General features: G+C 42.6%; 3 protein-coding genes across 7 annotated transcripts in view; 2 read left to right on the top strand and 1 right to left on the bottom strand.

The window, feature by feature from the left end:
* Window positions 1-11,591, top strand: part of ADCY6 (adenylate cyclase 6) — a 78,793-nt gene extending 67,202 nt beyond the window's left edge. For both annotated transcript variants that reach the window (XM_081956079.1, XM_081956080.1), the window contains 3 exons: window positions 7,124-7,328; window positions 7,429-7,553; window positions 9,127-11,591. In XM_081956079.1, the coding sequence (XP_081812205.1) occupies window positions 7,124-7,328; window positions 7,429-7,553; window positions 9,127-9,252 (456 nt within the window). In that variant the 3' untranslated portion in view covers window positions 9,253-11,591. The remainder of the gene's footprint in view (window positions 1-7,123; window positions 7,329-7,428; window positions 7,554-9,126) is intronic.
* Window positions 11,592-17,928: 6,337 nt separating this feature from the next.
* Window positions 17,929-24,698, bottom strand: SPMIP11 (sperm microtubule inner protein 11). Its single transcript, XM_081935007.1, has 4 exons — window positions 24,569-24,698; window positions 23,682-23,822; window positions 21,575-21,719; window positions 17,929-18,500 (listed from the first exon to the last, which is right to left on the bottom strand). The coding sequence occupies exons 1-4, from the start codon at window positions 24,651-24,653 to the stop codon at window positions 18,452-18,454; spliced, it is 420 nt and encodes a 139-aa protein (XP_081791133.1). The 5' UTR covers window positions 24,654-24,698; the 3' UTR covers window positions 17,929-18,451.
* CCNT1 (cyclin T1) overlaps window positions 19,386-26,574 on the top strand; it is a gene marked incomplete at its 3' end in the record, with an annotated part of 20,501 nt that continues 13,312 nt past the window's right edge. For 2 of the 4 annotated variants that reach the window (XR_014173742.1, XM_081935006.1), the window contains exons 1-2: window positions 19,392-19,505; window positions 25,529-25,912. Coding sequence is in view for 2 of the 4 variants with exons in the window: in XM_081935006.1 (XP_081791132.1) it covers window positions 25,743-25,912 (170 nt within the window). Of the gene's footprint in view, window positions 19,506-25,528; window positions 25,913-26,574 lie in introns of all 4 variants that reach the window. The other 2 variants (XM_081935004.1, XM_081935005.1) reach the window with 2 other exon arrangements.

Consider the following 26,574-nt stretch of genomic DNA (forward strand, 5'->3'; position numbering starts at 1 on the left):
AACGCGTGCGCAATAAATCACTTTCAGATAAGAACCTTTTTTTTTTTGTTTTATGACCTGCGCAATAAAGCTTTCTTAGTTTAACTCTTGAGTGTCAATTTAGGCAGTTCAGGCCTAGCAAACTTTTTAACATCGTGACACCCCTTCTTTTGCTAGTCTGGGCTGACGTCATCAAATCATCAATTAAGGCACATCTTTTTTCGCAGATATTCGTGTTGATTTGCGGCGAGTGGTTTGTTAAGCATGTCTGCGATCTGATCATGTGTAGAAACATATTGCAATTTAACAAAACCTTGCTTAACTAATTGCTTTGTGTTTTGATAACGAATGTCAATGTGTCTGGACCTAGAACCTGTGAAATGTGACTCAGAAATATAAACAACAGATACATTATCTTCCATCACAGTGATTGGTCGAATCGGACGTGTCCAGATATCTGTGATCAAAGCATCAAACCACGTTAGAGAATTACAAGCATCTGAAACACAAGCATATTCAGCTTCAGTAGATGAACATGAAACAAAACTCTGTTTTCTCACTTGCCAGTAAACAGGACAACCATTTAGGAACATCATGTAACCAGAAGTGCTTTTGCGTGACTTCTTGTCGCTCGCCCAGTCGGCGTCGGCAAAACAAATCAACTTTGGTTGATCAGTGTGTGTTGGTTCTAGCAATAACTTCATGTGTTTAGTGTGTTTTAGGTATTTCAACAACTTCTTAATGCATGACCAATGAAATTGTGTTGCCTTACCTACGTGTCGTGATAAAAGATTAACACTAAGTGCGATGTCAGGTCTGGTCCAACTACTAATGTATAATAGTGAACCAATGACTGAACGATAAAGTGTTTGATCCTCGAACTCAGGACTTGGTTCATGTGTTAAGTTGTGAAAATCTGTTTGCATGGGTGTCTTTGTTGTGCTAGCATCTTTCATGTTGCAATGATGTAGAATGTGGTCAATTTTCTCTTCTTGTGAAAAACTAAACCCCTTCTGTGTCTTTTCAATTTGAACACCTAAATAAGTGCTAATGTGTCCTAAAGATTTTAGTGTGAAGTATCTCTGCAAACTTTTGGCAAAAATCTCACTCATTTTCTTATTTGGACCAATATAAACAATATCATCAACATAAACAAGAATTATCTCATATGCATTGTTAGATCTTTTTGTGAACACGCATTCATCAGTTTCGGACTTAATAAAGCCCATTGAATTTAGTTTGTCAGTAAGACATAAATACCACATTAAACCTGACTGTTTCAGACCATAAAGACTTTTGTTCAGGAACCAGGTATCCCCTTCTTGCTTTCGGAATCCTGGAGGGCTTCTCACGTAGATCTCTTCATCTAGGTCTGCATGTAGATAAGCTGTGTCCACATCAAATTGGAAAACTTCTAAACCAAGAATAGTTGCAGTGGTTAAAGCAATTTTTACACTTTCAGTTCTGACTGTTGGTGAGTAAGTGTTTGTGTAGTCCTCAGGATAACGTTGAGCGAAACCCTGAGCTACCAGTCTGGCTTTGTATAAGGACTCACCATTCGGTTTCTTCTTGATTCTGTAGACCCATCGGGTGCCAATGACTTTCTTGTTTGCTGGAGGTTTTGCAGGTGTGAATACATTAAGTTTCTTCAAACTGTCCATTTCATCCTGCATTGCATCATACCATTTGTCTTGTTCTGAATCAGGAAGCTGTTTGATTTGTGTGAATGTCTCTGGAGGAAGAGTAACGTTGCAAATCAAAGGTACTGGTGATTTTGTCAGTTGCCATGAATAACGTTGTGGAGGGATTCCTTTTGTGGCCCTCTTGGAGCGTCTAGGAACAACAGACCAGTCTTCTTCTTCTTCTTCATCATCATCCTCGTCCTCACGTTCGTCGCTAGCATCAGCATCCGCGGCTTGAGAAGACGGAACATCAGGTTGTGAAGAACTGGTAGAAGGAATATCTGCCTGCGAATTGTCATCAGGCTGCGTGGCATCTGGAACACCATCTCTAGGAAAATAAACTTCAGGATCATTGGAATGAATCCTGGACCAGTCAATGTCTTCCTCAAAATTAGCAGATTGTGAAATGACAATCACATGTTTAGTATCAATGAATTTGTACCATTTTGAATTATCATCAATACCCATAAATCTTAGTCTCTTTGCTACTGCACCTCCCTTTCTTCTTTGACTTAAGGGAGTGTTCACCATAGCATATGAACCAAAAATATGGAGGTTCTTGAGATTAGGCTTGTAGCCATACAGCATGTAGAAAGGAGTTTGATTGATTACACTGCTCCAAGTACGGTTGACAATGTAATTTGCATATTTGATTGCTTCACCCCAGTATGCGTTACTGAGATTGGCATCTTCTAGAAGACAACGCATCATGGTTTGTAGAACCCCTTGTCTTCTTTCTACGACTCCGTTATGAGCCGGTGTATATGGAGCAGATGTCTGATGAAGAATTCCATTCTTACGCATCCAGTCCTGGAAACGCTGAGACATGAATTCTGCACCACGGTCACTCTGGATTCTGGCGATGCGAACTTGGTATTGTGTAGAAACAAACGCTGCAAAGTCTTTAAAGATCTGAAAGGTCTCAGATTTCTCTCTCATAGGATATACAAATCCATATCTAGAATGATTATCTACAATTGTTAAAAAATACTTTCTGCCACCAAGTGTTGGTGGGAAAGGACCCACTATGTCAGTGTGTACCAAATCAAAAATGCGTGTTGACCGGCGTGTAGCGTGTTTGGGAATTGCAGCCGCCTTGGATTTAGCCTTTTTGCAAACGGCACAATCCAAAAACACCTTACACCCCTTTAGATCCAAACCTTTTGCGAACTCCGGCATCTTTCTAAGAACACGGAAACTGGCATGCCCCAATCTTCTGTGCCACTTGTGAATACACCTGGAATGCAAAGGTTTACCAGTTAGTGAATTCTCAACATTAACAGTTTCATGAGGACCCTCAGGCTTGCTTTGAGCAATCTGTTTCTGTTTTCTTTGTTTGTTGGCTTTAGGAGCCTTTGGCACAGTAACGCTTTCTCTCTCTGGGACAACTCTCTCTGGGTTTGCGTTGTGCCTTTTTGGAGTTTGCATACTTGCCTGTGCTTGCCCTTTAGGCTTTGGCTTTAAGTAATAAACACCACCAATCAGCATGGTTTCAGCAACAATATCACCATCTTTAACTAAGTAACTTGCTTTTTCGAGGTGGTGAACCTGGAACTTTAACTCTCTAGACAAGTGACTTTGACTAAGCAAATTACTGGTTGCTGAAGGTATGTAATAAACATCAGGGATGTGTGTATCGAGCTCTTCAATGTAAACAGTTCCTTTTCCCATAACCTTGCAAGTGTGGTTGGTGAAGGAATACAGTTCTCGATACTCGGGCTCTGGTTCGCCCATCTCTGTGAAAAGTTCCCTTCTGTGGGTAACGTGCACAGCTGCTCCACTATCTAAAGTCCACAAAAGACGTCTGTCGAACTTTGGATCAGGTTGTGGAACGTTGGTTATGGCCAGTGTTGCAAGCGGAGCTTGTGGATCACGCCTTGGACCACGACGACCTTGTCTTCCGCCTCTACCTCTGCCTCTGGAATCTGTTCCTCTGGGCTGGTACGTGGCGGGAGCTGGAACTCGTTGGGGACAATCCCGGGTGTCATGTCCCACACGGTTGCAGGTGTAGCATTTTGGCATCCTTGGAGCGTAGCCTCTTCCTCGGAAGGGACGTCTGGCTGGAGCCTTTGGTGCTGGAGGCCGTTGCAGATGTGGGGTAGCTAACCTGATAGCTTCGTCTTCCACTAAAAGTCTGCAAACGTGGTTAACTGTGCGTTGAGCAATAGGCACGTAGTTAATCTTTGCAACAGCATCTTTCCATTCATAATTCAATGAGTTAATGATGATGCTAATCATTTGGATATCATCGATTACATGGCCATTTTGTCTCAATTCACTTCTCATTCTTTTCAGTTTGGTCAAATGTCCACCAATTCGTTCACCAGGTTTCAACTTCGAACCATGGAACTCAGACATGAGCAAACATGAGGATTCAATTGAAACGGGCCTGTAGCAATCTTCCAAAATAGCCCATATTTCTTGGGCAGTTGCATCAGGTGGAAAGATACCTTGGATCTCAATTTCCATTGACATGAGTAAAGTCGTGATAGCTCTGTTTTCAAGGTTTCTTATTGCAGGTGTCCAGGGTTGACGGGGAGGATCAAAAACCATGGAATATGTGCCTTCTCTTCGAAGCAAGAGCGCAATTTCACTGACCCAGGCTTTATAATTCTCTCCTGACTCCTTTAATTTGGACTCACCAGTCAAGGGGGTGACTGTGAATACCTGCTGAGGAATAATTTGTTGCTCTGGTTGCAAAGCTGGTTGTTGAACCAGGGGATGCTGGGGTTGCATCATTGGCCTTTGCGTGGCAACATCAAATTGGCTTCCTCGAATTCGCCTTTGGCTTTGCCTTTTTCCATCTAGGGAGGATTCAACGCCGCCAGGGGGTGTTGAAGACTTAACCTCTGGAGACAAAGTTTTGGCTTCTAAAGGACTCATAGACAGATCTCTGAAAATCTGGTCCAATTGCTTAATCTTTTGCTGTAATAATTTTTCTCCGCCAGCAGATGGCAGTGCAGCTTCACTTTTTGGCTGCCTCTCCTTTCTATAGGTATGCTGAAGTTCAATGGGCTCAAAGGGACCACGTGACCTCGGTGACGTGTACATGTCTCTTTGTTCTAATTGACCAGTGAACTCTGTGAGGTGTGTCTTAGGCTGTTGTTTTGAAGAAGACAAGATGGCGTCCTCAGACTTTTTGGGAGTGGGGGAGCTTCTTCTACTTCGCCTTATCTCTTCAAAACACACTCTCGCCTCCCTAACATATTTTTCTAAACGTTCTATTTGATATAGATAGCTTTGCATTTCTTGCTCACCATCTGGGGAGATGTTATAAAATCTGCTTTCTGCGTGGGAGGATTTTAACTCTGCCGGCAGTTGCCATTCATCAATCGTTTGATAATCTGCGAGGGTCTGGGAATGGAGTGGCTCTGGCAGAGTGGGAAGTTTTGGCTTGGCCCCCAAAAATTCATAATCTCCTGGAGATATTTTAGAAGGAGGAACCACTGACCTCGTTTCGTGGATGTCGCGTCCTGTAGCTCCTTCTCCCATGTTTGGCTCGGCACCTGAAGGAATTTGTTGTTCCTGAAGCACGTTTTGATCTTGCTTCTCTGTGTCCGAGGGAGCCTCTTTGTCAGAGGAAGCTGATTCATCTGTGTTCGCCCCATCTTTCTTTTTCTTTCTCTTCTTCGACATTGCTAATTAGGCTTAGTCGGTTATCTTTAGATAGCATGAAGGGAAAATACAGCCATAAATTGTAACCATCTCAGCTGGTATCATCAAAAGCCAAAAACTCTGCTACCAAGTTGTCAGGGAAAAAAAACCCTGTTAGAGACCGATGGACCGTGGCTGATTCCCTTCTGCATATCTTTTGAGATATTGAGAAAAATAAGTCTTTAAAAGTATTCTAATTAATAAACAAACTTTAATAATAAAATAATAAAAGTAAATGAAAACAGAAAATAACTAATTGGTTACATTTTGATAATGAAAGCTCCTCAGCCAAAGTTGGCTGCCGAACAAAGAAGAGAGGAATTTGGAATGTGTAACGCGTGCGCAATAAATCACTTTCAGATAAGAACCTTTTTTTTTTTGTTTTATGACCTGCGCAATAAAGCTTTCTTAGTTTAACTCTTGAGTGTCAATTTAGGCAGTTCAGGCCTAGCAAACTTTTTAACATCGTGACAGCCTACCTATGCTCCTTGCTGACGTTTGTATTTTTGCAACCCAGGTAGCTCCATCAAAATTCTCAGTTTGACTATAGGGTGGCTACATGTTCCCTTCAGTTGTTCTAGGCAAGGGACCCCCAACCTGTGGACCAAGGTACCACTACAGGTCTGTAGCTTATTCACAACCGGGCCGTATGAATGGCCGAATGGTGTGTGCACACAGCCCCACTCATGTGAGCAAGGGCTACCCGCTAGCATCGTGGGTGCTTGGGGACCCATTTGTGAGAGCAATGGGTGCTTGCGCGTGTGTACCTGCCCCTCCCACAAAACCATCCCCTCTTTCCTCCCTCCTTCCCATCCAGGCCACCAACCCAGGAAGGTTGGGGAATTCAGTTCTAGGCTATTGGGACAGCACTAGCACTTAGACCTATGTACTACTTCATGGTGTTTTAAAGCATTCTCTAAGCCAGGGGTGTCCAAACTTGGGAACTTTAAGACTTGTGGACTTCAACTCCCATGGCTGGCTGGGGAATTCTGGGAGTTGAAGTCCACAAGTCTTAAAGTTCCCAAGTTTGGACACCCCTGCTCTAAGCAGTTTACAGAGTCAGCATATTGTCCCCGACAGTCTGGCTCCTCATTTTACCAACTTCGGAAGGATGGAAAGCTGAGTCAAGCTTGAGCCAGTGAGAATCGAACTGCTGGCAGTCGGCAGAATTAGCCTACAATACTGCAGTCTAACCACTGCTCCACCACGGCTCCTGACAGGATCATTCAGGTCTTGTTTTTAGCCCTGAACGACTTGGGACCAGATTATGGAGGTCTAACAGTCCAGGAGTTTCAAAAGGGGAGAGCTGCTTGCAGGCACCAGCCATAGATTGTAGCAGTGCCTCCCAGAGGTGGTATTCAGCAGGTTCTGGCCAGTTCTGAAGAACCGGTAGTGGAAAGTTTGAGGAACCGGTAAATACCACCTCTGACTGGCCCCGCCCCTATCTATTCTCTGCCTCCTGAGTCCCAGCTGATTGGGAGGGAATGGGGATTTTGCAATAACCTTCCCCTGCCACATCCACCACGCCACGCCCACCAAGCCACCCACAGAACCGGTAGTAAAAAAATTGAATCCCACCACTGGTGCCTCCCCATAGCATCACAACGAAAGTGTCCAAGGCTGAGAAGGAAGCATATTTATAGCACATTTATGAAGTTTGCCCCGTCTTGTTGACCCTATACCAAGAGCATAGGAAACCATTTTGGGAGCAGCGCCAAGTTTTTGCCTACCTGGGAATATTTTAAAGAGGAGATATTTTGAATGCTCTTTATATTATTAAATGGCATAATCTTTCCTCCTGTCTGTAGATCATCAGTGACGAACCGTTCAGGCAGCTTGAGAAGATCAAGACAATTGGAAGTACTTACATGGCAGCGTCAGGGCTAAATGATAGCACCTATGACCGAGAAGGGCGCTCTCACATCACTGCACTGGCCGACTATGCCATGAGACTCATGGAGCAGATGAAATATATCAATGAACACTCTTTCAATAATTTCCAAATGAAAATTGGTCAGTTAAAGCCTTGGAAGTATCAGGGGGGGGGGGGGGGAAACAGGGGTTGGAAGTTGGTGTTTCATTCTGACCTCTGATATTCTTTCCTCCCTTCTAGGACTAAACATTGGGCCAGTAGTGGCTGGTGTGATTGGAGCCCGAAAGCCACAATATGACATCTGGGGCAACACTGTAAATGTTTCTAGCCGTATGGACAGCACTGGCGTCCCTGACCGCATTCAGGTGAGGCCAGTTATGGTGTGACCATTTTCCCATCATGAATAAAATGGTCACTACTTAACATTAAAATACACTTTTGCACTAAATTGAATGTTGCATTATTCAAACTCACACTAGTTGCAAAGAACCTTTAATTTTTTTTTAAAAAAAATGGGATTTTGCAAAGAGTCAAGCATCATAGTGATTTTTATTTTAGAGAATGGTCTTTTAGCCAGGACCAGCAATTTCTTTGAAGGTAAAAATAAGTGTGCGCTATTTGGATCTAGTTTGGAGGCCCTTACTATATGAATCAGGAACGCGGTGGCTCAGTGGCTAAGAAGCTGAGCTTGTCCATCAGAAATGTTGGCAGTTCAGCAGTTCGAATCCCTAGTGTGAGCTTCTGTTACTTGTCCCAGCTTCTGCCAACCTAGCAGTTTGAAAGCATGAAAAAAATGCAAGTAGAAAAATAGGAACCACCTTTGGTGGGAAGGTAACCGTGCCTTGCGCCTTCGGTGTTTAGTCATGCCAGCCACATGACCACAGAGATGTCTTCGGACAGCGCTGGCTCTTTGGCTTAGAAACAGAGATGAACACTGCCCCCTAGACTCGGGAACAACTAACACTTATGTGTGAAGGAAACCTTTAACTTTACTATATGAATCAGCAGCTGCTTAAGGAAACCACACTTTTTCCTGGACTCACATGACAGCTGTATGGTCCCAGGAAAATACTCATTTGAATTTAGAAAGGCAGTGATAGGATGCAGCTACCTATATACATGTAGTCCTCTACTTACCACCACAATTGAGCCCAACGTTTCTGCTGTTAAGTGAGAAATTTGTAGGTGAGTTTTGCCCCATTTTACGATCTTTCTTGCCACGGTTGTTAAGTGAATTACTGCAGTTGATAAGTTAGTAGCCCAGTTGTTCAGTGAATCTGACTTCCACATTGAGTTTACTTGTCAGAAGGTCGGAAAAGGGGATCCCATGAACTTGGGACACAGCAACGGTCATAAATATGAACCAGTTGCCAAGTATCTGAATTTTGATCACATGACCAGAAGGATGCTGCAGAGGTCGTAACTGTGAAAGTCTTACGTCACATTTTTCAATGCCATTGTAACTTTGAATGATTGCTAAACGAGCTGTTGTAAGTCAAAAACTACCTGTAGTTTTATAGTTTTAAGAGCTGGGATGGCAGAAGTGGTTAGAATACAGTATGGCAGGCTAATTCTGTTGACTGCCAGGGGTTCAATCCTGACTTGCCGAAGGTTGACTCAGCCTGCCTTCCTTCCTTCCGAGGTGGGTAAAATGAGGGCCTAGATTGGGGGCAATAGGCTGACTCTGTAAAGCTCTCAGAGAGGGCTTTAAAACACTGTGAAGCGGCATATATGTCTAAGTGCTACTGCTATAGTTTTAGATTTGATTCAGATGAAAGTGCTTTGAATTTTGCAGCTTTGTCTATATCTTGTGATAATGAACTTCTAAGTTCATGGCTATGCGGTGGAGAAGTACTTGGTAGAAATGTTGAGACTTTTAGAATCATTTCTTTGACTGATTAATAAGTATTTTTCTCCCTGCTTTTCCCCTTTCCCTAGGTGACAACTGACCTCTATCAGGTATTAGCTGCCAAAGGTTATCAATTGGAGTGCCGTGGAGTCATCAAAGTGAAGGGCAAAGGCGAGATGACCACCTATTTTTTGAATGGAGGCCCTACCAGTTAGCAAGAACCTTTGGAACCAAGAAAACTTTTAAGCTGGGCTTAAGCAGCACTGGGTAGATTGGTTCTCTCTGTTTGATCTGAGTTTTAGAACCAAACTTCTAGAAAGGAAAGTCCTTGTATTTCCATCATGGCATCCTTGACGGTGTTGACAAAGAGAAGATGAGTGTGGTCCCTCTGCCCCTCAAGAGACATATTTTTTATTTATTGGGAGCAAAGGCTAATTTGGAGTGCCCCTCCTCCTGCTGGCCCATTTCTTTGGGATCAGGAAAACAAACTCATTCTTGTACAACTTACTCCTCTCCTAGCCTTGATCAAACAATCTGGCGAGGGGAAGCTATAGCACCGATTTATAAATCTCTGGATCCAGAAAGCTGATATTTTCAGTTCTGAAGAGGGCCGTTCCTCCCGTTCACCTCTCCCCAGGGTTACTTGGATGCTCTTGAAAAGAGGTTATATTCCTCTTGCGGTGGCACTTTACCACAACTTTGGGAAGTTCATTGACGCTGCTTGCCCTCAAATGCCTATTGAACGTCGCATTAGAACGTCGCATCTCTCACAGCAACACCTGCTTAGTCTGTTTTTTGCACTCATGCACACACACATTTGTCACTGTGAAGTTCAGGAATGTGTATTTCTTTGGAAAGGGTAGTGGTTTGGGGAAGGGAGGGTACAGTTCTTATTTGCCAAACTGCTGTGAGGAAAGAACGGTCAGGTTTGAGGTGCTTCAGATAAAAAAGGGACCTCGGGATTTTGGCTTTGATACCAAAGAAAAGGTGTTGGGTGACACAGCTTGTTTTCTCTGCCTGCCCTGCCTTTCCAAAATAGGCAGAGAAAAAGAGATCATCCCACCTTATGGAAGAGCAAAAGGAGGAGATGGACCTGCGACCGGAAGAAGTGGTTTGATAGGCTTACCTCTTTCACTTTCTGCAGGAATTCCCCAAAAGAAAAGAAAAATGGCCATTGTTAGCTCCTAAATGAGGATGACAGAACCTGTTCCTTCCACGTGGGACTTTTGTTACACCTGTTTCCCACCCACCTACAATTTTCTGCAAAGTTCCCTATCTGATGGTCTTCCTGGCATTCTTTTTATAGGCTGTTTAGGTTAGGGAAGGGAATTGCAACGTTTGCATTGAGCGGTCCAGGATGGAGGTGTCGTGAATCCTTGAACTGCGCCCTCGCCCCTGATCTTGGAAGAGAGGAGAAGGGAAGAGGAAAGGGGTTACAAATCAGCAACAAGAGCCAGTGTTACACACCAGTGTAACTTGGGGAGAATTTGGTGCTGCAGATGTGGGTGGGCCCTGAGGTTCTCTCTGTCCAAAGATTGCTTGAAGATTGGAGAAACTAAGCTTGAGTATTGCAGTAAAAATAAATTTTAAAAAAATGTTTGTACTGTTTAGGGAAGGACAAGTGCACACAATAAAAAGGGTTCCATCCAGCGATGGAAATTCTGCACTTAGTGGGACTTGGTACTGCATGAATTTCAATTCTAAAACTATTTCTTCTACTGATTACTGAATTAACTCCAATAGTGGGAAAGAGACTTTGCCGGATGATGAAGATATGAAGCCTGCTTCAGTTCTGTGGCTTTATTTTTTTGCCTTTGTTTTCTCCTTTATGGAGAGGGTATGATTGTAATCTCCATGGTGCCTGCAACTTTCTTTTTTTTCCCCTGAAGAGATATGGTATCTTTTCTTTTGATCCTGTCCAAAGGAACTCTTTATCATAACAGCTCTTGATTTTATTGGCTGTAGCATTTTTTTTTTACAAGATGGGCTCTACTGATGTTGCTTTGATCTTGTCTCTGCTGAGTCTACAATTGGCACATTGCAGCCTCTGTCCCTATCTGCCCCCCCCCCCCATCAATGTCGACACTTTTGAACCAAGGGAGGGTTGGTGGGATGTCAATTCTTTTATTAGAAGTGGCAGGTAATAGGAGGAAATCCAAGCAATGGGGTGGTATAAGATAATGTAATATTTCTGTTTCTTTTAAAGCAGATGAGGGGGGAAAATTGATATGAAGGATTTTTTTTAAGCAAGCTAGAGAGATGGTGACCATTTTAAATTGCTGGTTTAAAAATCTCTTAATTGCTTCAAAATTTTTAAAGAATTTTTTTTTAATGGAAGGCAATCGCCTCTCGGCACAGTCTCTGTGATTAGTGCCCATCTTGATGACAGGCTCTGCAGGAGGAGAAAAGCGAATGGTGTGACAAAAGCATCTTGCCCATATCTCCGTACTCCATTTAGAGCTGATGCTAAAATGGCTCAATCTTGTTCCAAGGAGAGAAAAATAAGTGGAGTAGGTGATTATGGCACTTACATGGTACTTTTTTTGTTTGTTTTATATATATATATATATATATATATATAATATATTAAAGATCACTTTCTATTATGCTGTTTCATTTTTATTCTGTGTAGTGCATTTCAGTGTGTCTACTTATCTCTGCTTCCTTCTGTGACCAGGGGTGGGCTGTAGGGGGTTCGGGAGAACCTCTACCTAAGATTCTGTGCAGTTCGGAGAACCCCCAAATCCCACTCCTGGCTGGCCCCGCCCACCACGCCTCTCCTAGGAATCCCCACGTGGCCCGTTTTGGATGCAGGTAAGTGCAGGGCACACAGGGAAGGAGAACGGAAGTTCGGGAACGCCCACCAGCAACCGGGCAGAGAACCCCTTGCTAAAAAATTTAAGCCCACCCCTGCTTCTGTCCTATGCACGCACGCAATATACATGTGCCCAAGAATGAAATTATGAGCAGAGAGAGGGCAAAGTTAAACATTGTATGATTTCATTGGACTAGTATCATTACATACTGTTGTTGATTTTGTCATACAATTCAGAAGCCCTAAGTTGCAAGACCGTGTGTGCCTCTGTGCGAGAAAGCACACTAAACATAATGAGGCTTCTTACTAAATACAGACGGTCCTCGACTTAAAAATGTAAGGTCCCAGAAGTTTCCCCGAGCCACTGAGATGCCAAAGAGAGTGAGACTCGAGACGAGGCTGGCAAAAAGTAACAGCTTTTTATTTATGGCCAAAGTAAAAAGGCTGGGTGACAAAGCTATATCCAAAACATACAGACAAAATGCATATAAGGAATAGCCATTTCTAGGTAAAGTTTGTCTTATACATTTGTTTAGCCAATCAGAAACAAAAGTTTGTTATTCAATGTGGGCAATGTTTTGCCCATGCCCCCCCACCAGAGCATTCTTTGCCCATATTCTGTCCATGCTTTGTTATAGCATACCCCTTGTCCTTGTATATTCATGCTCCTAGGCAGCCCCCCTTATCTATGGAGCAGGATGTTCCTGGAAACTGTCTCCAAGGATGTGCCTAGCTCTGAAGCAAATTACAGAAGCGAGAAACCAGGTAGAAAAGGATACACTCCTTTTACAGAATGAATTTTTAACAAATGATTCCTAACCATAGTAAAATAGTACAAGCAATTTCTTCAACAGAAGCAAAGAGCAACCGTTAGATTGATTTGTGTCACTATGTCATTTCACAACCATCTGTTTAGTGACTGAAGTTACATCACTGAAAAAAGTGATCACCATTTTTCACACAACCGGTGCAGCATCCCTATGGTCCCTGGATCAAAATTCAGACGTTTGGCAACTTGCTCTTGTTTTATGACAGTTACAGTATCCTTAACCGTGTTACTATTAACCACTGCAGTAATTTACCTACCCGTGGTAAGAAAAATTAGAAAAGGAGGTAAAACTCACAAGTTTATCACAGAACTGAGTACATCCCCTCCCATTTAGTAAGTATTTAAGTATACAGGTGAAACTTGAAAAATTAGAATATCGTGCAAAAGTTCATTTATTTCAGTAATGCAACTTAAAAGATGAAACTAATATATGAGATAAGACTCATTACATGCAAAGCAAGATAGGTCCAGCTGTGATTTGTCATAATTGTGATGATTATGGCATACAGCTCATGAAAACCCCAAATCCATCATCTCAGAAAATTAGAATATTACATGCAATCAATAAAACAAGGATTGTACATAAACGCAATATCGGCCCTCTGAAAAGTATAAGCATGCATATGTACTCCGTACGTATTATTTTGGAGCACTTCATGCTTCCTTCTGCAGATGAGTTTTATGGGGATGCTGACTTCATTGTCCAGCTGCCCACACTGCCAAAAGCACCAAAACCTGGCTCAATGACCGTGGGATTACTGTGCTTGATTGGCCAGCAAACTTGCCTGACCTGAACCCCAAAGAGAATATATGGGGCATTGCCAAGAGAAAGATGAGAGACATGAGACCAAACAATGCAGAAGAGCTGAAGGCCGCTATTGAAGCATCCTGGTCTTCCATAACACCTCAGCAGTGCCACAGGCTGATAGCTTCCATGCCACGCCGCATTGAGGCAGTAATTGCTGCAAAAGGGGCCCAAACCAAGTATTGAGTACATATGCATGCTTATACTTTTCAGAGGTCCAATATTGTTCTATGTACAATCCTTGTTTTATTGATTGCATGTAATATTCTAATTTTCGGAGATGATGGATTTGGGGTTTTCATGAGCTGTATGCCATAATCATCATAATTATGACAAATCATGGCTTGAACTATCTTGCTTTGCATGTAATGAGTCATATATTAGTTTCACTTTTTAAGTTGCATTATTTAACTAAAAGAACTTTTGCACGATATTCTAATTTTTCAAGTTTCACCTGTATCTTTTCATGTGACAATACTGAAGAAATGACACTTGGCCACAATGCAGAGTAGTGAGTGGTATATAGCTTGTATAACTAAATGTGCTATTCCCTCAAAATAATGCAACACACAGCCATTAATGTCTAAATTGCAAGCAAGATATACTTAAATATTTACAAAATGTGAGGGGTGTACTCACTTCTGTGATATACTATAGCAACTGGCTCAATTGTCATAAGTCAAGGACTATAATGCTCTGAAGATGCTTGGCGGCTACAGTTCCCTGGGTGTTAATAGCTGAAGGACATAGCAGATTGGGTAAACTTTAACAAGCTTCTTAATATTTTAATATGCCACTGCGATCACGTGATTGAGTGGCTCCAAAAACTGAAATGCAATCTCGGTTCAACTGTGCAAAATAACAGTTTCAAATGAAGAGGATGGCAACCCTTCATTGCTCATAGGTTTTCAAATTTTGAAGGCCCAGTTAAAAGAGGCCATTTTGAGCACATTCTTACTTAGTCTTGGTGGAGCCAATATTCCTAGCTTCTCTCATGCAAAGGCCAGACTCAAGCCCTGCCTCCTGAACAATGTTGCGTCATCTCACATGGTGATGGGATCTTAAGCAGACCCTTTCTCAGCCTTAAATGTATAGCCCTTATGGACAATATTACTAGGTAATTAGTCATAAACAATTCTAACCAATTTTAAGAAAACCTGATATTTATTTCATTCAGCCTATGGCAAATACATGGACTTATAGTTGTTTATCCCTAGAGAGCCAGGAGTTCCACAAAGATGTCTGGTTACCAACTGTCATTAACTGCCAATTCTTCAATGCTGCCGCTTGTTACTAGTCGTTTGGTTCGCACTACTGTGCTATTCAGGGTGCACCATGAGGAGACAAACTAGCATCACATCCCTCTTGATATTTAGAGGATATGTACACACGTTATTTCCTTGGGAAGAAAGACATAATAAGATAGATGGAGTAACTCCTGTCTGCACCTCCATCCCGTTTTGAGAACTTTTCCTATCAAATATGATCAGCATGTTGACAGCAACCTGGTCAATCCATTTGGTGGCTGTGAAGACGGAGGATTCTATATATTATAGACTCATCTTTGGCGAGGACACCAGCTTGTGAAGATTAATATTTTAAAATGATGTTGGGAGAAATATCCATCTAATTCAGTTCCAAGCTGGGAGAAAGACACTGGAAACATGGAGGCCAATTGGAAAGATGGTTTAATGATGAAGCAGAAACACGGGAGTTTGAGGCCCTGGACAGCTGACCACAGGGAGTTGAAAGTAAAGGGGTTTTATACCCTCTCTTGGGCTTTGCACTTGAGCTTCCTGTTCCTGTGCAAGAATATGTATTTTATTGGCTGTTGTCAGAATCCCATGGGGCCATATACAAATCCTAGGAGTTTTCTGAACTAAGCTTGGTTGGAGTTTGGCTGATGCAATGAAGGGGCTTGTTGGCCAATGCCTATAGTGGCTAACCCTACCTTTGTTCAGACCTTGCTACAAGGAGTAATTAATTACCAATCTGCATTTCTAAAAGCTGGTCTCAGCTTAGTATCTGCTTGGGGGCAGGGAGCTGAGGCTCTGAATTTTTGTCTCCAGTTTTTCTTTTTCTTTTAGGGGAAATATTTTATCCTGCCTTTTAAAACTATTTCTCAAAATATTTCATTCTTGAAGGAGGGGGGTAGCTTTCCACAATGAAAACACCTCCATTTTTAAAAAAAAAATATCTATTGCCTAACCAATTAAGGCCACATATTTAAATTACTTAAAGGAGTATATGGGAAATGGTTTCACTTTTAAAGCTGTATTTAAAGATGCAAACAATTAAAAATAAAATAAAATGAATAGCCAAAAAAACAATGGGCATCTCTTATCAAAGCTAGTCATATCAATCATATCATGTTATACAATTAATATGCTTTAAGGCAGTTACTTAACAGTGAGTGCAGGTGGGAAATCAAATACATAGTTTATGATAATTTGCTTTTTTAGTTAACATTTGCTCCTAAATACAAGCCATTTAATCTAGCTGTCATTATAGCCATAGCCAATAGTGTCCATTAAACCCAGTTAAATTTGTTTATAATAAAGATATCAGTAAAAAAAAAAAAAAACAGCCGCTATTTAGATTATGATAATATTGAGTTGTGAAGGGGATGTTTCTACTCCACTCTGGGGACAATTGAAAGAACTCCCAAGTATAGGACAAATGTAATATCTATATTTAATATTTATGCAATAAGATAGCCATGGGTGGGATCCTGCCGGTTTAACAACTGGTTCACTGAGCGCGTTCTTCGTTTAACATGCCTGACGCGCACTGTGCGTACGCATGCACACTTCACAGGAAAACAGCTGAGGCGCAGCAATCCACTCTGCCGCACTTATCAGCTGGGCTAAAAAACAAGGAAATATAGATGGGTATAGCCCTGGGGCGGGCAGGCGGGCCCACCTGAAGGTTGGAGCAAACGGGTTCACTCTCAGCTGATCTTCGGAGCTACCGGTGGGCCAAACCAGTAGAATCCAACCCCTGATTAGCTAGCAGCTTGGCTGAATCCCTAGGGTGAGCGGTTGGAGGCCTCAACTCCCAAAGACAACCTCTGGCTCTACATATCCAAATTCTACGTATCTCCTGCTTGGTGAATATCTTTACCTCATGTCCTCTTCACTAATCCTAATGTATGAGTTAGTGACTGTACAGCCTATACTCCGATAGGCAAATAACAGAAAAATACAGTAAATAAAAAAGAGAAATTCTACACTATCCTGTCTTCAGCCTACACAATGTTGAAGCTGAGATGAGTGAATACATATTCAATATTGCTGTATTGAAGACTGTTAATTAAAATATAGATCCTGGAACCACTAGTCAAGAAGCAAACTTGTAGTGATAGAAACTTGGTCGTATTCAAGTGAATTCCCATTCACTCCCATTAATTTATTATCAAAATCCTATCAGGTTTTTATAGAACACTCTTTGAAAATCCCTGATCTATTCAGCCTTAGATGATCTTGGAAAAAATTACTTGTGCGGTTAACTCTGTAGACCTTGAAAGGGAGATTACCAAGATAAGGCTGTTGGTTTGATTGGGAAAGTAATTCAAAAGAAGGTCGGGCAAATAATATCTATATTGTTGCCAAGACAATTACATGGATGAGTCAATGAAGTCATCAGGAATTAAGCTTGATTCAAATTAGTAGTTGGGATTGGGTGATATTATTGGCTAATTTTGAGCATGGTTAACTGCTCATTAAAATACAATGAATATAGGATACACCTAGTATCTCTATTCTGCCAGGTAAGACTTTACCTTCTTTTTTAGACAATGGTGCAGGTTGGGGCTTCTGAGCTTGAAGTTAAGGGCTTTTAACCATTAACAAGCAGAACAATGTGAAAACAGCCATTAGAGGGCAAGGGCACAAAGCAAGCCTGCAATTGGACTATCTAAAGATGGTTTCCTTGTAAGCTGATTTTACCTCCTGGTTTACTTTTGTTGTTACTTAGTAGTCATGGGGAAGCAAGTATCTGGCTGTCAGCAGGTTAGCTCAACAGAGTAAACCAGAAATAAGCAGAGAACGGTGTGATCTTTTTTGAAACAATAAACTTTACATTCACATTCCTACCTTTAAGCCATTTGATAGCAATAGCACTCAGACTTATATACCGCTTTACAACCCTCTCTAAGCAGTTTAGAGAGACAGCCTATTGCCCCCAACAATCTGGGTCCTCATTTTACCCACCTCAGAAGGATGGAAGGCTGAGTCAACCTTGAGCCTGGTGGGTTTTGAACTGCCAAACTGCAGGCAGACAGCAGTCAGCAGAAGTAGCCTCCAGTACTGCCCTCTAACCACTGCGCCACCACAGCTCTTTGATGGCAAAATGCCAACTTCACCCCCAGTAAGGCACAGTGGTTAGAGGGCAGTACTGCAAGCTACTTCTGCTGACTGCTGTCTGCCTGCAGTTTGGCAGTTCGAATCTCACCAGGCTCAAGGTTGACTCAGCCCTCCATCCTTCCGAGGTGGGTAAAATGAGAACCCAGATTGTTGGGGGCAATAGGCTGACTCTGTAAACCACTTAGAGAGGACTTTAAAGCAGTATATAAGTCTAAGTACCATTAGTATTTTCCTATACCATTTTGTTTTTCTGTTAAGATGTTTTAACCCTGCCATGGATATTTGTTATTTCACTGTATGCGCTGTAAACCACTGAGAATCATCAGACTGCAATGGGGGCGTACGTTTGATAAATAATAACTAAATAAGGAAAACTGATGTAATGAGTGACATGCTACTGTATAAATAAAAAGGCTTTTCTAATGCATGAAAAACAGCCTTCCTTCTAGATTGAGGCTGAATTTTGTTCTGCTCTGGATTTATTGAAACACCAAAAAAAGGTCTCGGCCTCTCACAGGAGAGAGAACGAACTCGTTAATTTCACATATTCTCCCGGTGAAGGGGCTCTCCTGCTTTCTTCTTAGGCTTCAGGAGCCTGCACTCAGAACAGGCTGAAGAGAGGATCGGTGACTGCCATGTAGTCTATAAACCTACAGACAAAAAATAAAATAAATGGAATTGTTAATTCTCTTTCCTGTTCTTAGTCTTTAGAACAGGGGTGTCCAAACTTGGGAACTTTAAGACTTGTGGTCACAGAATTCCCCAGCCAGCATGGGAGTTGAAGTCCACAAGTCTTAAAGTTCCCAAGTTTGGACACCCCTGCCCTAGACAGATGTATGGCGTAGCCTCTGCTCATACATAGCCAGTGACAGGCAGCATTTCTGAGTTTTCTGAAAAGCCGATTCCATGATCAAAGTATTCTACAGTTCAGAAGGTTTTTTTTCTAGCATCCTCCTATACTGCCGTCTCTTACAATACTATGCTGGCTGAGGAATTCTGGGAGTTGAAGTCCACAAGTCTTAAAGTTCCCAAGTTTGGACACTCCTGCTTTAGAACTATTAAAGGGCACTACCGCTATTTAAGAGAACGACATATAACAGTGCAGAGAGAATTTGTTCTGCAGGATACCTTTGTACTCTTTTTTTTATCTAAGCACCGAGGAATTAAAGTCATTTTGGGGCTAAACAAAAGGAAGACGGTACCCCGCACAGTGGCAGATTAAGGCTCACTGGTGCCCTAAGCACTGACAAATCTTCATTTTTTTCCCTCAACTTTGTGGTGCTCCCTTTGGGCCTGGTGCCCTAAGTACGTGCTGAGTCTGCTTAATGGTTGCTTAATACACCACTGACCCCCGCAAGTCAATCCCATCCAAAGGGGAGAAGTTGATTTCAGAGAGTTTGCTCCTGAGTGACCCACGTCTTATACTCCGAGATGCGATCCTCGCCGTCCTCAGTCCAGCGAAGGACGAAGAGCTTCCCCGCAAGCGCGGTACCTCTTTAAGGGCTCCCGGGTGTCATGTGATCCCTTAACCCTCCAGTACCCCGCCGCTGCCCTGACTCGGCTCACTCACTCGACTCGCTGAGCCGATGGGGTCGGATCGGGGCTGGAGGTGCTTTTAAAGCCCGGTGCCAGCAGCTGCTCCTTCATTTGCTAAGGTAAGACGTACTGGACCGCATTCCGCTTCCTCTCCGGAATAAGAGATCTACTCCCTTAAAATACCTTGCATGGACAGCCGATGAGACGGGAGTCATGGGTCTCAGAAACAATTCCCCCCCCCCATTTGGCATAGAGCCTCCATCTCACCGTAGCATGATGATAAGTGCACATGTATGCCTACATACACACACACACGAATATCCTGATGGGAAACCAGTTTGGCAAGCTGTACGGGTACGCCTTATGCCCCCCGGCGGTCCTCCCGCGCAGGTGCACTCAGCGACCGCTTTTTGACGGTCCGGTTTAACAAAACAAGAGTTGTTGCTGATTTGGGCTGCTCACGAGAAGGATTAAGTTTGAATTTCTTGGTTGTGAGAAGAATCGGGCATATTTATAGGGGTTCGGAATAGTTGATAGGACATGCTTCTCTCTCCCCATCCCCAATCTCCTCCGTCCCTCGAATTCAAGCATATACAGCCCCTGGATACAATCCAGGAAAAATGCTGTCCTGTATGCATTTTTCCTCTTAGGCTGTGTTTATACAACACGAGTTAGAATATTAGATCTAATGAACTGATTGTATGATACAGTATATTAAGCTAAATGTGGTCAATGTTAGCCCTTACTAGGGTTGATGGGGGGTTTTATGGTGTTTTTTTTTTTTTTTGCCACTTGCCATGTGCATACACGGACTTTTTGATTAAGATAAGGTAAAGGTTCCACTGGCACATATGTGCTAGTTGTTCCTAGGGGGCGGTGCTCATCTCTATTTCAAAGCCAAACAGCCAGTGCTGTCTAAGTCTCTGTGGTCATGTGGCCAGCATGACTAAACACCAAAGGCGCACAGAACGTTGTTACCTTCCCACCAAAGGTGGTTCCTATTTTTCTACTTGCATTTTGACGTACTTTCAAACTGCTAGGTTGGCAGAAGCCAGGACAAGAAATGGGAGCTCACTCTGTTACGTAGCGCTAGGGATTCAAACCACTGAACTGCCAACCTTTCTGATCGACAAGCTCAGGGTCTTAGCCACTGAGCCACCTCATCCCACTTTTTGATTAGTTTATGGTTAAGTGTCTTATCTAACCTTGGAAAATGGGCTAGTTAAGTAATCAGATGAAGCAGGTTGTGAGAATGTAGGTTTAAGATAGCAGGAGCTGAGGTGTTATCTCATCCAACATTAGCCTTAAGCAGTAGCAAAATATAGTACATTTTAATCAATATTGCTCTTTGTTTATCGAAGTATAAATACTCATGTAAATTTTAAACTAGTTTTAAATACATACATAAACAATGTTGGTTTTGTGAGAGTTCTAGCTCTGCTAGAAATCTAGTTTCCTTTTAAAAGAATGAATGCAATGTTGTTCTCTCAACTTTTCTGCAAACACAGGAAGACCTTAATTTTGAGTTCCCATCCAATAATACTATGGGTCTTCTCAGTTTCTTATGAAAGATTAGGGTAATTGCACATCTAAAATCCATGTTTTGGTGTAATTATTTTAGCCCACAATTTAAGTTTGTTTTGTAACTATGTGCAGGTAGTCCTTGCTTAGTGACCATTTGAAGTTATGTCAGACCATTACCACCCTTCCTCAAGAACCTACTTAGGACTCCTTTTTAAAGTCACAGATGCTACAGCACCCCTGTAGTCATTCATCCTTACCACTAACTACAAGGATGCTGCAGCATCGCCCCTGTCTTATCTTCCTCCCCCACTCTCATTCCGCTCTGCCAGGTCTACTCACTGATGAAATTTGTAAGCTTATGAACTTAAGCTTACCAGCACCGTGGTCCTGACTCATAACTAGATTTCTCTTTAAAATGTGAAGTTTCTACACCTGAGAGCAATTGTCACATACTGATACAGATTCAGATGAGGGAAGTTAGATCATCCATTTTAGACTAGATCAGGGGGGTCAAACTCGTGGCGTCATCTGATGTGTCATGGCTTCCCCCCGCCTCGCTAAACTGGGCGTAGGCATGGCCAGTGTGTGACATATCCGGCTCGTGAGTTTGACACCCCTGGACTAGATAGAAGAACTAATTCTTTGCTGCTCACTGGATACTTACTTGGTCATGGGACTCCGCAGCAGTGGATGCCTTGGCACCTTTATCCAAGGTAATGTATCTTCTAGCTTGATTGATGGATTCTTGGGCTGCCACCAACCAATATCTTGTCCACAAGTTAGTGGTACCCTGTATTCTTGATTGGGGTCTAGAAAAGAGATTAAGTCTTCTGATTGTTTGGAAAAGGCCTAAACACTGTAGGCAAGGCAAGGTAGAATCTCTAAACAAAACTGCCTTTGACCAAGCCTCTCCCTCCTGCTGTTTCTTATTTAACTACTTTATTCCCTGGAAGCGCAATGGCTATTCTTTCCTGTATTTTGCCAGACTTTCTAAAGCTAGCCTGGAGTCATTAATACTTTCCTAGTACTTAATGTGGTGGTTTCATTTATTTCAAACTGTTGGCTAAGAATTCATATTCAACCTAATATCTATGGGTAGCTTGAAAAGATGGGAGCACCTGGTTGACCTTTTCTGGTTTGGAATCTAAGAATAGTCAGGCCTGATTAGTATTTGGATAGGAAACTATCAGAAAATAGGAGGAAGACAATGGTAAAGTATTTTCATCCTCTGTCAGAACTTCATGAATATGTCATGAAGTCACCAGGAACTGAGCTCAGGTCAAAGGAGACTTATTTAAAGGCCATTGCAGCTGATTGCTAAAATAATTATTTGATCATCAATTGATTGGAAACTAACGTCAATGTGAAGGTTTTTGCTTCTTTTCCATACTACCCAAATAGCTGGCAGTGAATATAGAAAGACCAAGCTACAAGACGGGAGCTGTTGGGACTTGCTCTCATCATCTACCACAGGAAACCCAGGGACCACCAGGTTTTCTTCTGGTTCAGTCCACATTGTTACAATAATACAATAATACAATAGTAGAGTTGGAAGGGACCTTGGAGGTCTTCTAGTCCAACCCCCTGCCTAGGCAGGAAACCCTATACCAGTGATGGCGAACCTTTTTTGGCTCGCGTGCCACAAGTGGGGGGAGCGCAGGGGGGTCGAGTGCGGGCGTGCCGCACCCATAATGCAACGCGCGACCCCCCCAGTGTGCATGCACGCACAACGCGCGACCCCATTTTTACATGTATTTTTTGCCCTCCCCAAGTCACTTCCGGTTTGCTCGGAGGGTGGTTTTAAGCGCTCCGAAGGCTTCAGAGAAGCCTCCGGATAGTCCCTGAAGCCTCTGGGGGGTCGGGGGAGGCTCTTTTCGCCCTCCCCAGGCTCATATAAAGCCCCTGGAGCCTGGGGAAGGCGAAAAATAGCTTTTAGAAAGGTGAATTCAGCTGGCCAGCGCGCACATGCCCGCTGGCCAGCTGACAGGGCAGCGCCTCGCGTGCCCTGACAAATGGCTCCGTGTGCCACTTGTGGCACGCGTGCTATAGGTTCGCCATCACGGCCCTATACCATTTCAGACAAATAGCTATCCAACATCTTCTTAAAGACTTCCAGTGTTGGGGCATTCACAACTTCTGGAGGCAAGCTGTTCCACTGATTAATTGTTCTAACTGTCAGGAAATTTCTCCTCAGTTCTAAGTTGCTTCTCTCCTTGATTAGTTTCCACCCATTGCTTCTTGTTCTACCCTCAGGTGCCTTGGAGAATAGTTTGACTCCCTCTTCTTTGTGGCAACCCCTGAGATATTGGAACAATACTATCATGTCTCCACTAGTCCTTCTTTCTCTTAAGCTAGACATACCCAGTTCCTGCAACCGTTCTTCATGTGTTTTAGTCTCCAGTCCCCTAATCATCTTTGTTGCTCTTCTCTGCACTCTTTCTAATCTAGAGTCTCCACATCTTTTTTACATCGTGGTGACCAGAACTGAATGCAGTATTCCAAGTCTCCTAGCATGCTCTTGAACTGTGCTCTCTATTCATGCTGCTGCTCTTAACTATATTAGAAATTGTACAATGCATTCCCTTGGGGGAACAGGGACCCAGCCGCCTTCCAGGTATTTTGGGGTTCTTTTACCCATGGTCAATATGCTGTATGATCACAAATGATGTGATTAAACGTCCAGTGAATCATAGGTTCTTCTGTTCCTGTGAGTATTTCAGCATTTACTGAAACTTTGATTTAAACCTGACTCTTGGTGCTTCTTCACCTACATTTCTTGAGCCGCTTCTGTCTGATAGCTTCGTGATATTTCTCATGGCTGCCCTCGTATTCAGTGCCGTCATCATATCCAAATTGTCCAATGGGTGGGAGCTTTGGGTAGAAAAGTTCCAATTTGGGAGGGATTGTTCCCACTGGAGATGGACAGAAAAAAATGTCACTCCAGAAGAAAGCAATTCCTAGACAAAATTCAGAGCAAGTTGCATAGTTGGTTTTTTTTACTATTCATAATACTTCAACAGTGTTGAAGTTGCAGTATATAATTCCGTTTCTTGTCTGTCAGATTCGTAATCTAAAATTTCACAACTTTTTCTGAGAGAATGTATATATTTTCTTGATTTCTTTCCCCCAGTCCAAATGTGGAAGGAAGCTGTAGTTAGTAGGGATAGCAACATATTCACAATGGAAATCTGAAATCTGTGTTGAAGAATGAAACTCATTCACTTTCAGTATTTCAGTGCACCAGTGTATGTATAACTGTGCATATGTTTGTACATTTATTAAATATTAGAATTTCAAAATTGTTATTCCTTGGGGTCTAGGAACAATAATTTTACTAATATAATTGGATTGATATTTTCTGTTGAAATCCCTCCTTTTAAAACATGTAATGGACATGCAAATGATCAAATACTCAGTACTTATGCTCCAAATGTAAGGTTTATGTTGATGAATATTTCATAGCAACCAACTGTGGTTTATTATGGTTCTGGGAATTAATGACACATCGTCTGATCGGAATGTAATAATTTTGTAAATGATGGTTACATGACTTTAAATTTTTGAAATATGCCTAGATTTACATGCAGAAAATAGCTCTTAATAAATCCCAAGAAAGAAAGAAGCAAACTTTCTAACTTTATTTAGATAATATCCTTACCTGGCATTTCATATTTTGGTATTGATAGTTTTTTATCACGAAAGGGATCCTGAGGACCTAGAAAAGTTAATCCGAAGAAAGCCATTACCTGACTTTTATGTTTCAGTACTTAGGTTAAACTGTATCCAACTGCAATATTCTATTTCCTGGTTTCTGAAGCATGTTTGCTTTGTTACCATGGTGATATACTGCTGAAGTTAGTACATTACCTAAGAGAGTAGTTTGTGATGTCTTAAAGCAACATAATTTGATATAACTGAAGAAATTATGTACTTTGGAACCCCATTGTAATGTCATTAACTTGCACTTATTTACATCAAAGGATGAACAAAAATGTTCCTCAACTGACTTAAGGTTGATCTCATTTGTTTTGCTTGTCAGTTGGCAACACCTAGCCAACCTTGGCTGACCCCAGAAAGTTAAGCAAGGTTGGACCTGGTCAGTAATCGGAAGAAAAATTACCAGGAAATTCTAATCATGCAGGCAAGACTAAGCATCCTGGAAAAAGACAGTAGCAGCTAGTTTCCTAATATTTCATGGTCTGTCTTGAGGCGATCTTTATTTGACTGTATTAAATATCCAATAACCTGAAAGCTGAATCCAATCAGCTTGTTCAGGAGTCTCTGGAGCAATGCTACCGATTACCAAAATCCAATCAATTTTTGCCAAAACCAGCTCCAATCTAGGACTCGGCTACATGCAGCCATCTTCTAATTCTATCGCAGCAATAACGGTTGCCAAATTTAATCGGAAATCAAGGTCTTTATATCCATTGAATTTTAAAAACCTTTTTAAGAGCCAAAAGGTTGCAAAATAATCAGTGAGTTCTCATCCAGAAAATGTTATGGGGCTGGATGTTAAGCAAAGTGTAGAGAATAGGGAAGTTGGAAGCAGAAAAAAAATCCAGCTGAATATTATAACCACGAAGTCTTGTTTACTCCCCCCCTCTCGTACTTCCAGGACCCAAAACAATAGTCAAGAAAAGCCTGATCCCCTACAAATGAAGCGGGGAAGCCAAAACCGGAAGCTCGCTGTGCAGTTTCCGCCCCCCGCTTCGTGCTGGGGAGGAAGTGCGTGCGCGGCGGCGGATTTAGACGCGATCACGTGAACGCTGGCCGGCGCGTGCGTGCCTTCTCCGGCGCGTGCGCTGTGGTTGACGGCGACGACGGCCATCATGGCGGTGTCTACCGCGGCGGCTGCGGGAGGTGGTAGACGCTGGTATTTCACCCGAGAGCAGCTCGCTCGGAGTCCTTCCTGGCGCTTAGGACTCGACCCGGACAAGGAGTTATCGTACCGGCAGCAGGCAGCTAACCTCCTTCAGGATATGGGCCAGCGCCTCAACGTGTATCCCTTCGGCAACTAGGCCGCGCCTCAAAATGGGATTGGGCTGGGCAGGATTATGGAAAGAGGACTGGGCCCACCGGAGATTCGCGTCAATGACTTTGGGTGCCTGTTAGGTTTAGGCGAACGGCGAACGGGAGGCTGGGGTGGGGTTTCGTAGCGTTAAGAGGGACTGGTATTGCGGTCGTCGCTTCTATACGCGGGGAAGTGTTTATATGGCTGGGGCGCCTTAGGCCGTCTCGAAGGAGCTTGATTTGAAACTGCTAAACAGATTAGGTTTGCTCGGTGGTTGGGGGATGTTAAACACACATGTTGTGCATTGTGTTGGGACGCTGTTACGGTTTAGGCTGAAGGGTAGGCTCTGAAGTGGGTCCTAAACTGATTTGCAAAAGCACAGGACGACAGTTGGTAACACGTTACTAGCAGAGGCATTCGTCTGGCGTGTTGCTTTATTTGGATGATACGTAATTTTGAAATTTGATAATGTTTGTGGATGGAGAAAAAGTGAACCACCACCATCACCCTGTGTTTGATTTGAACATTAATTTTGAGCCTCAATTTTTTCCAGCCCTATTGATATTTAACATTTTGGCTGAATAAATATTGAAGTGCCTAATATAAAGCTTAGTGGATCTTTTTTGAAGATGCAATTTAGCAGGCTTAAT

Source organism: Natrix helvetica (genome assembly GCF_964273705.1).
Source record: "Natrix helvetica genome assembly, chromosome: 1".
NCBI lineage: Eukaryota > Metazoa > Chordata > Lepidosauria > Squamata > Natricidae > Natrix > Natrix helvetica.

Coding starts and splice junctions, on each gene's coding strand:
- SPMIP11 (XM_081935007.1), bottom strand. CDS start 24,653: ATGGCTTTCTTCGGATTAACTTTTCTAGGTCCTCAGGATCCCTTTCGT. Junction 23,823..24,568: donor ACCAAAATATGAAATGCCAG/GTAAGGATATTA, acceptor GTCCATCTCCAG/TGGGAACAATCCCTCCCAAA. Junction 18,501..21,574: donor CTGCGGAGTCCCATGACCAA/GTAAGTATCCAG, acceptor TTTTGTCTGTAG/GTTTATAGACTACATGGCAG.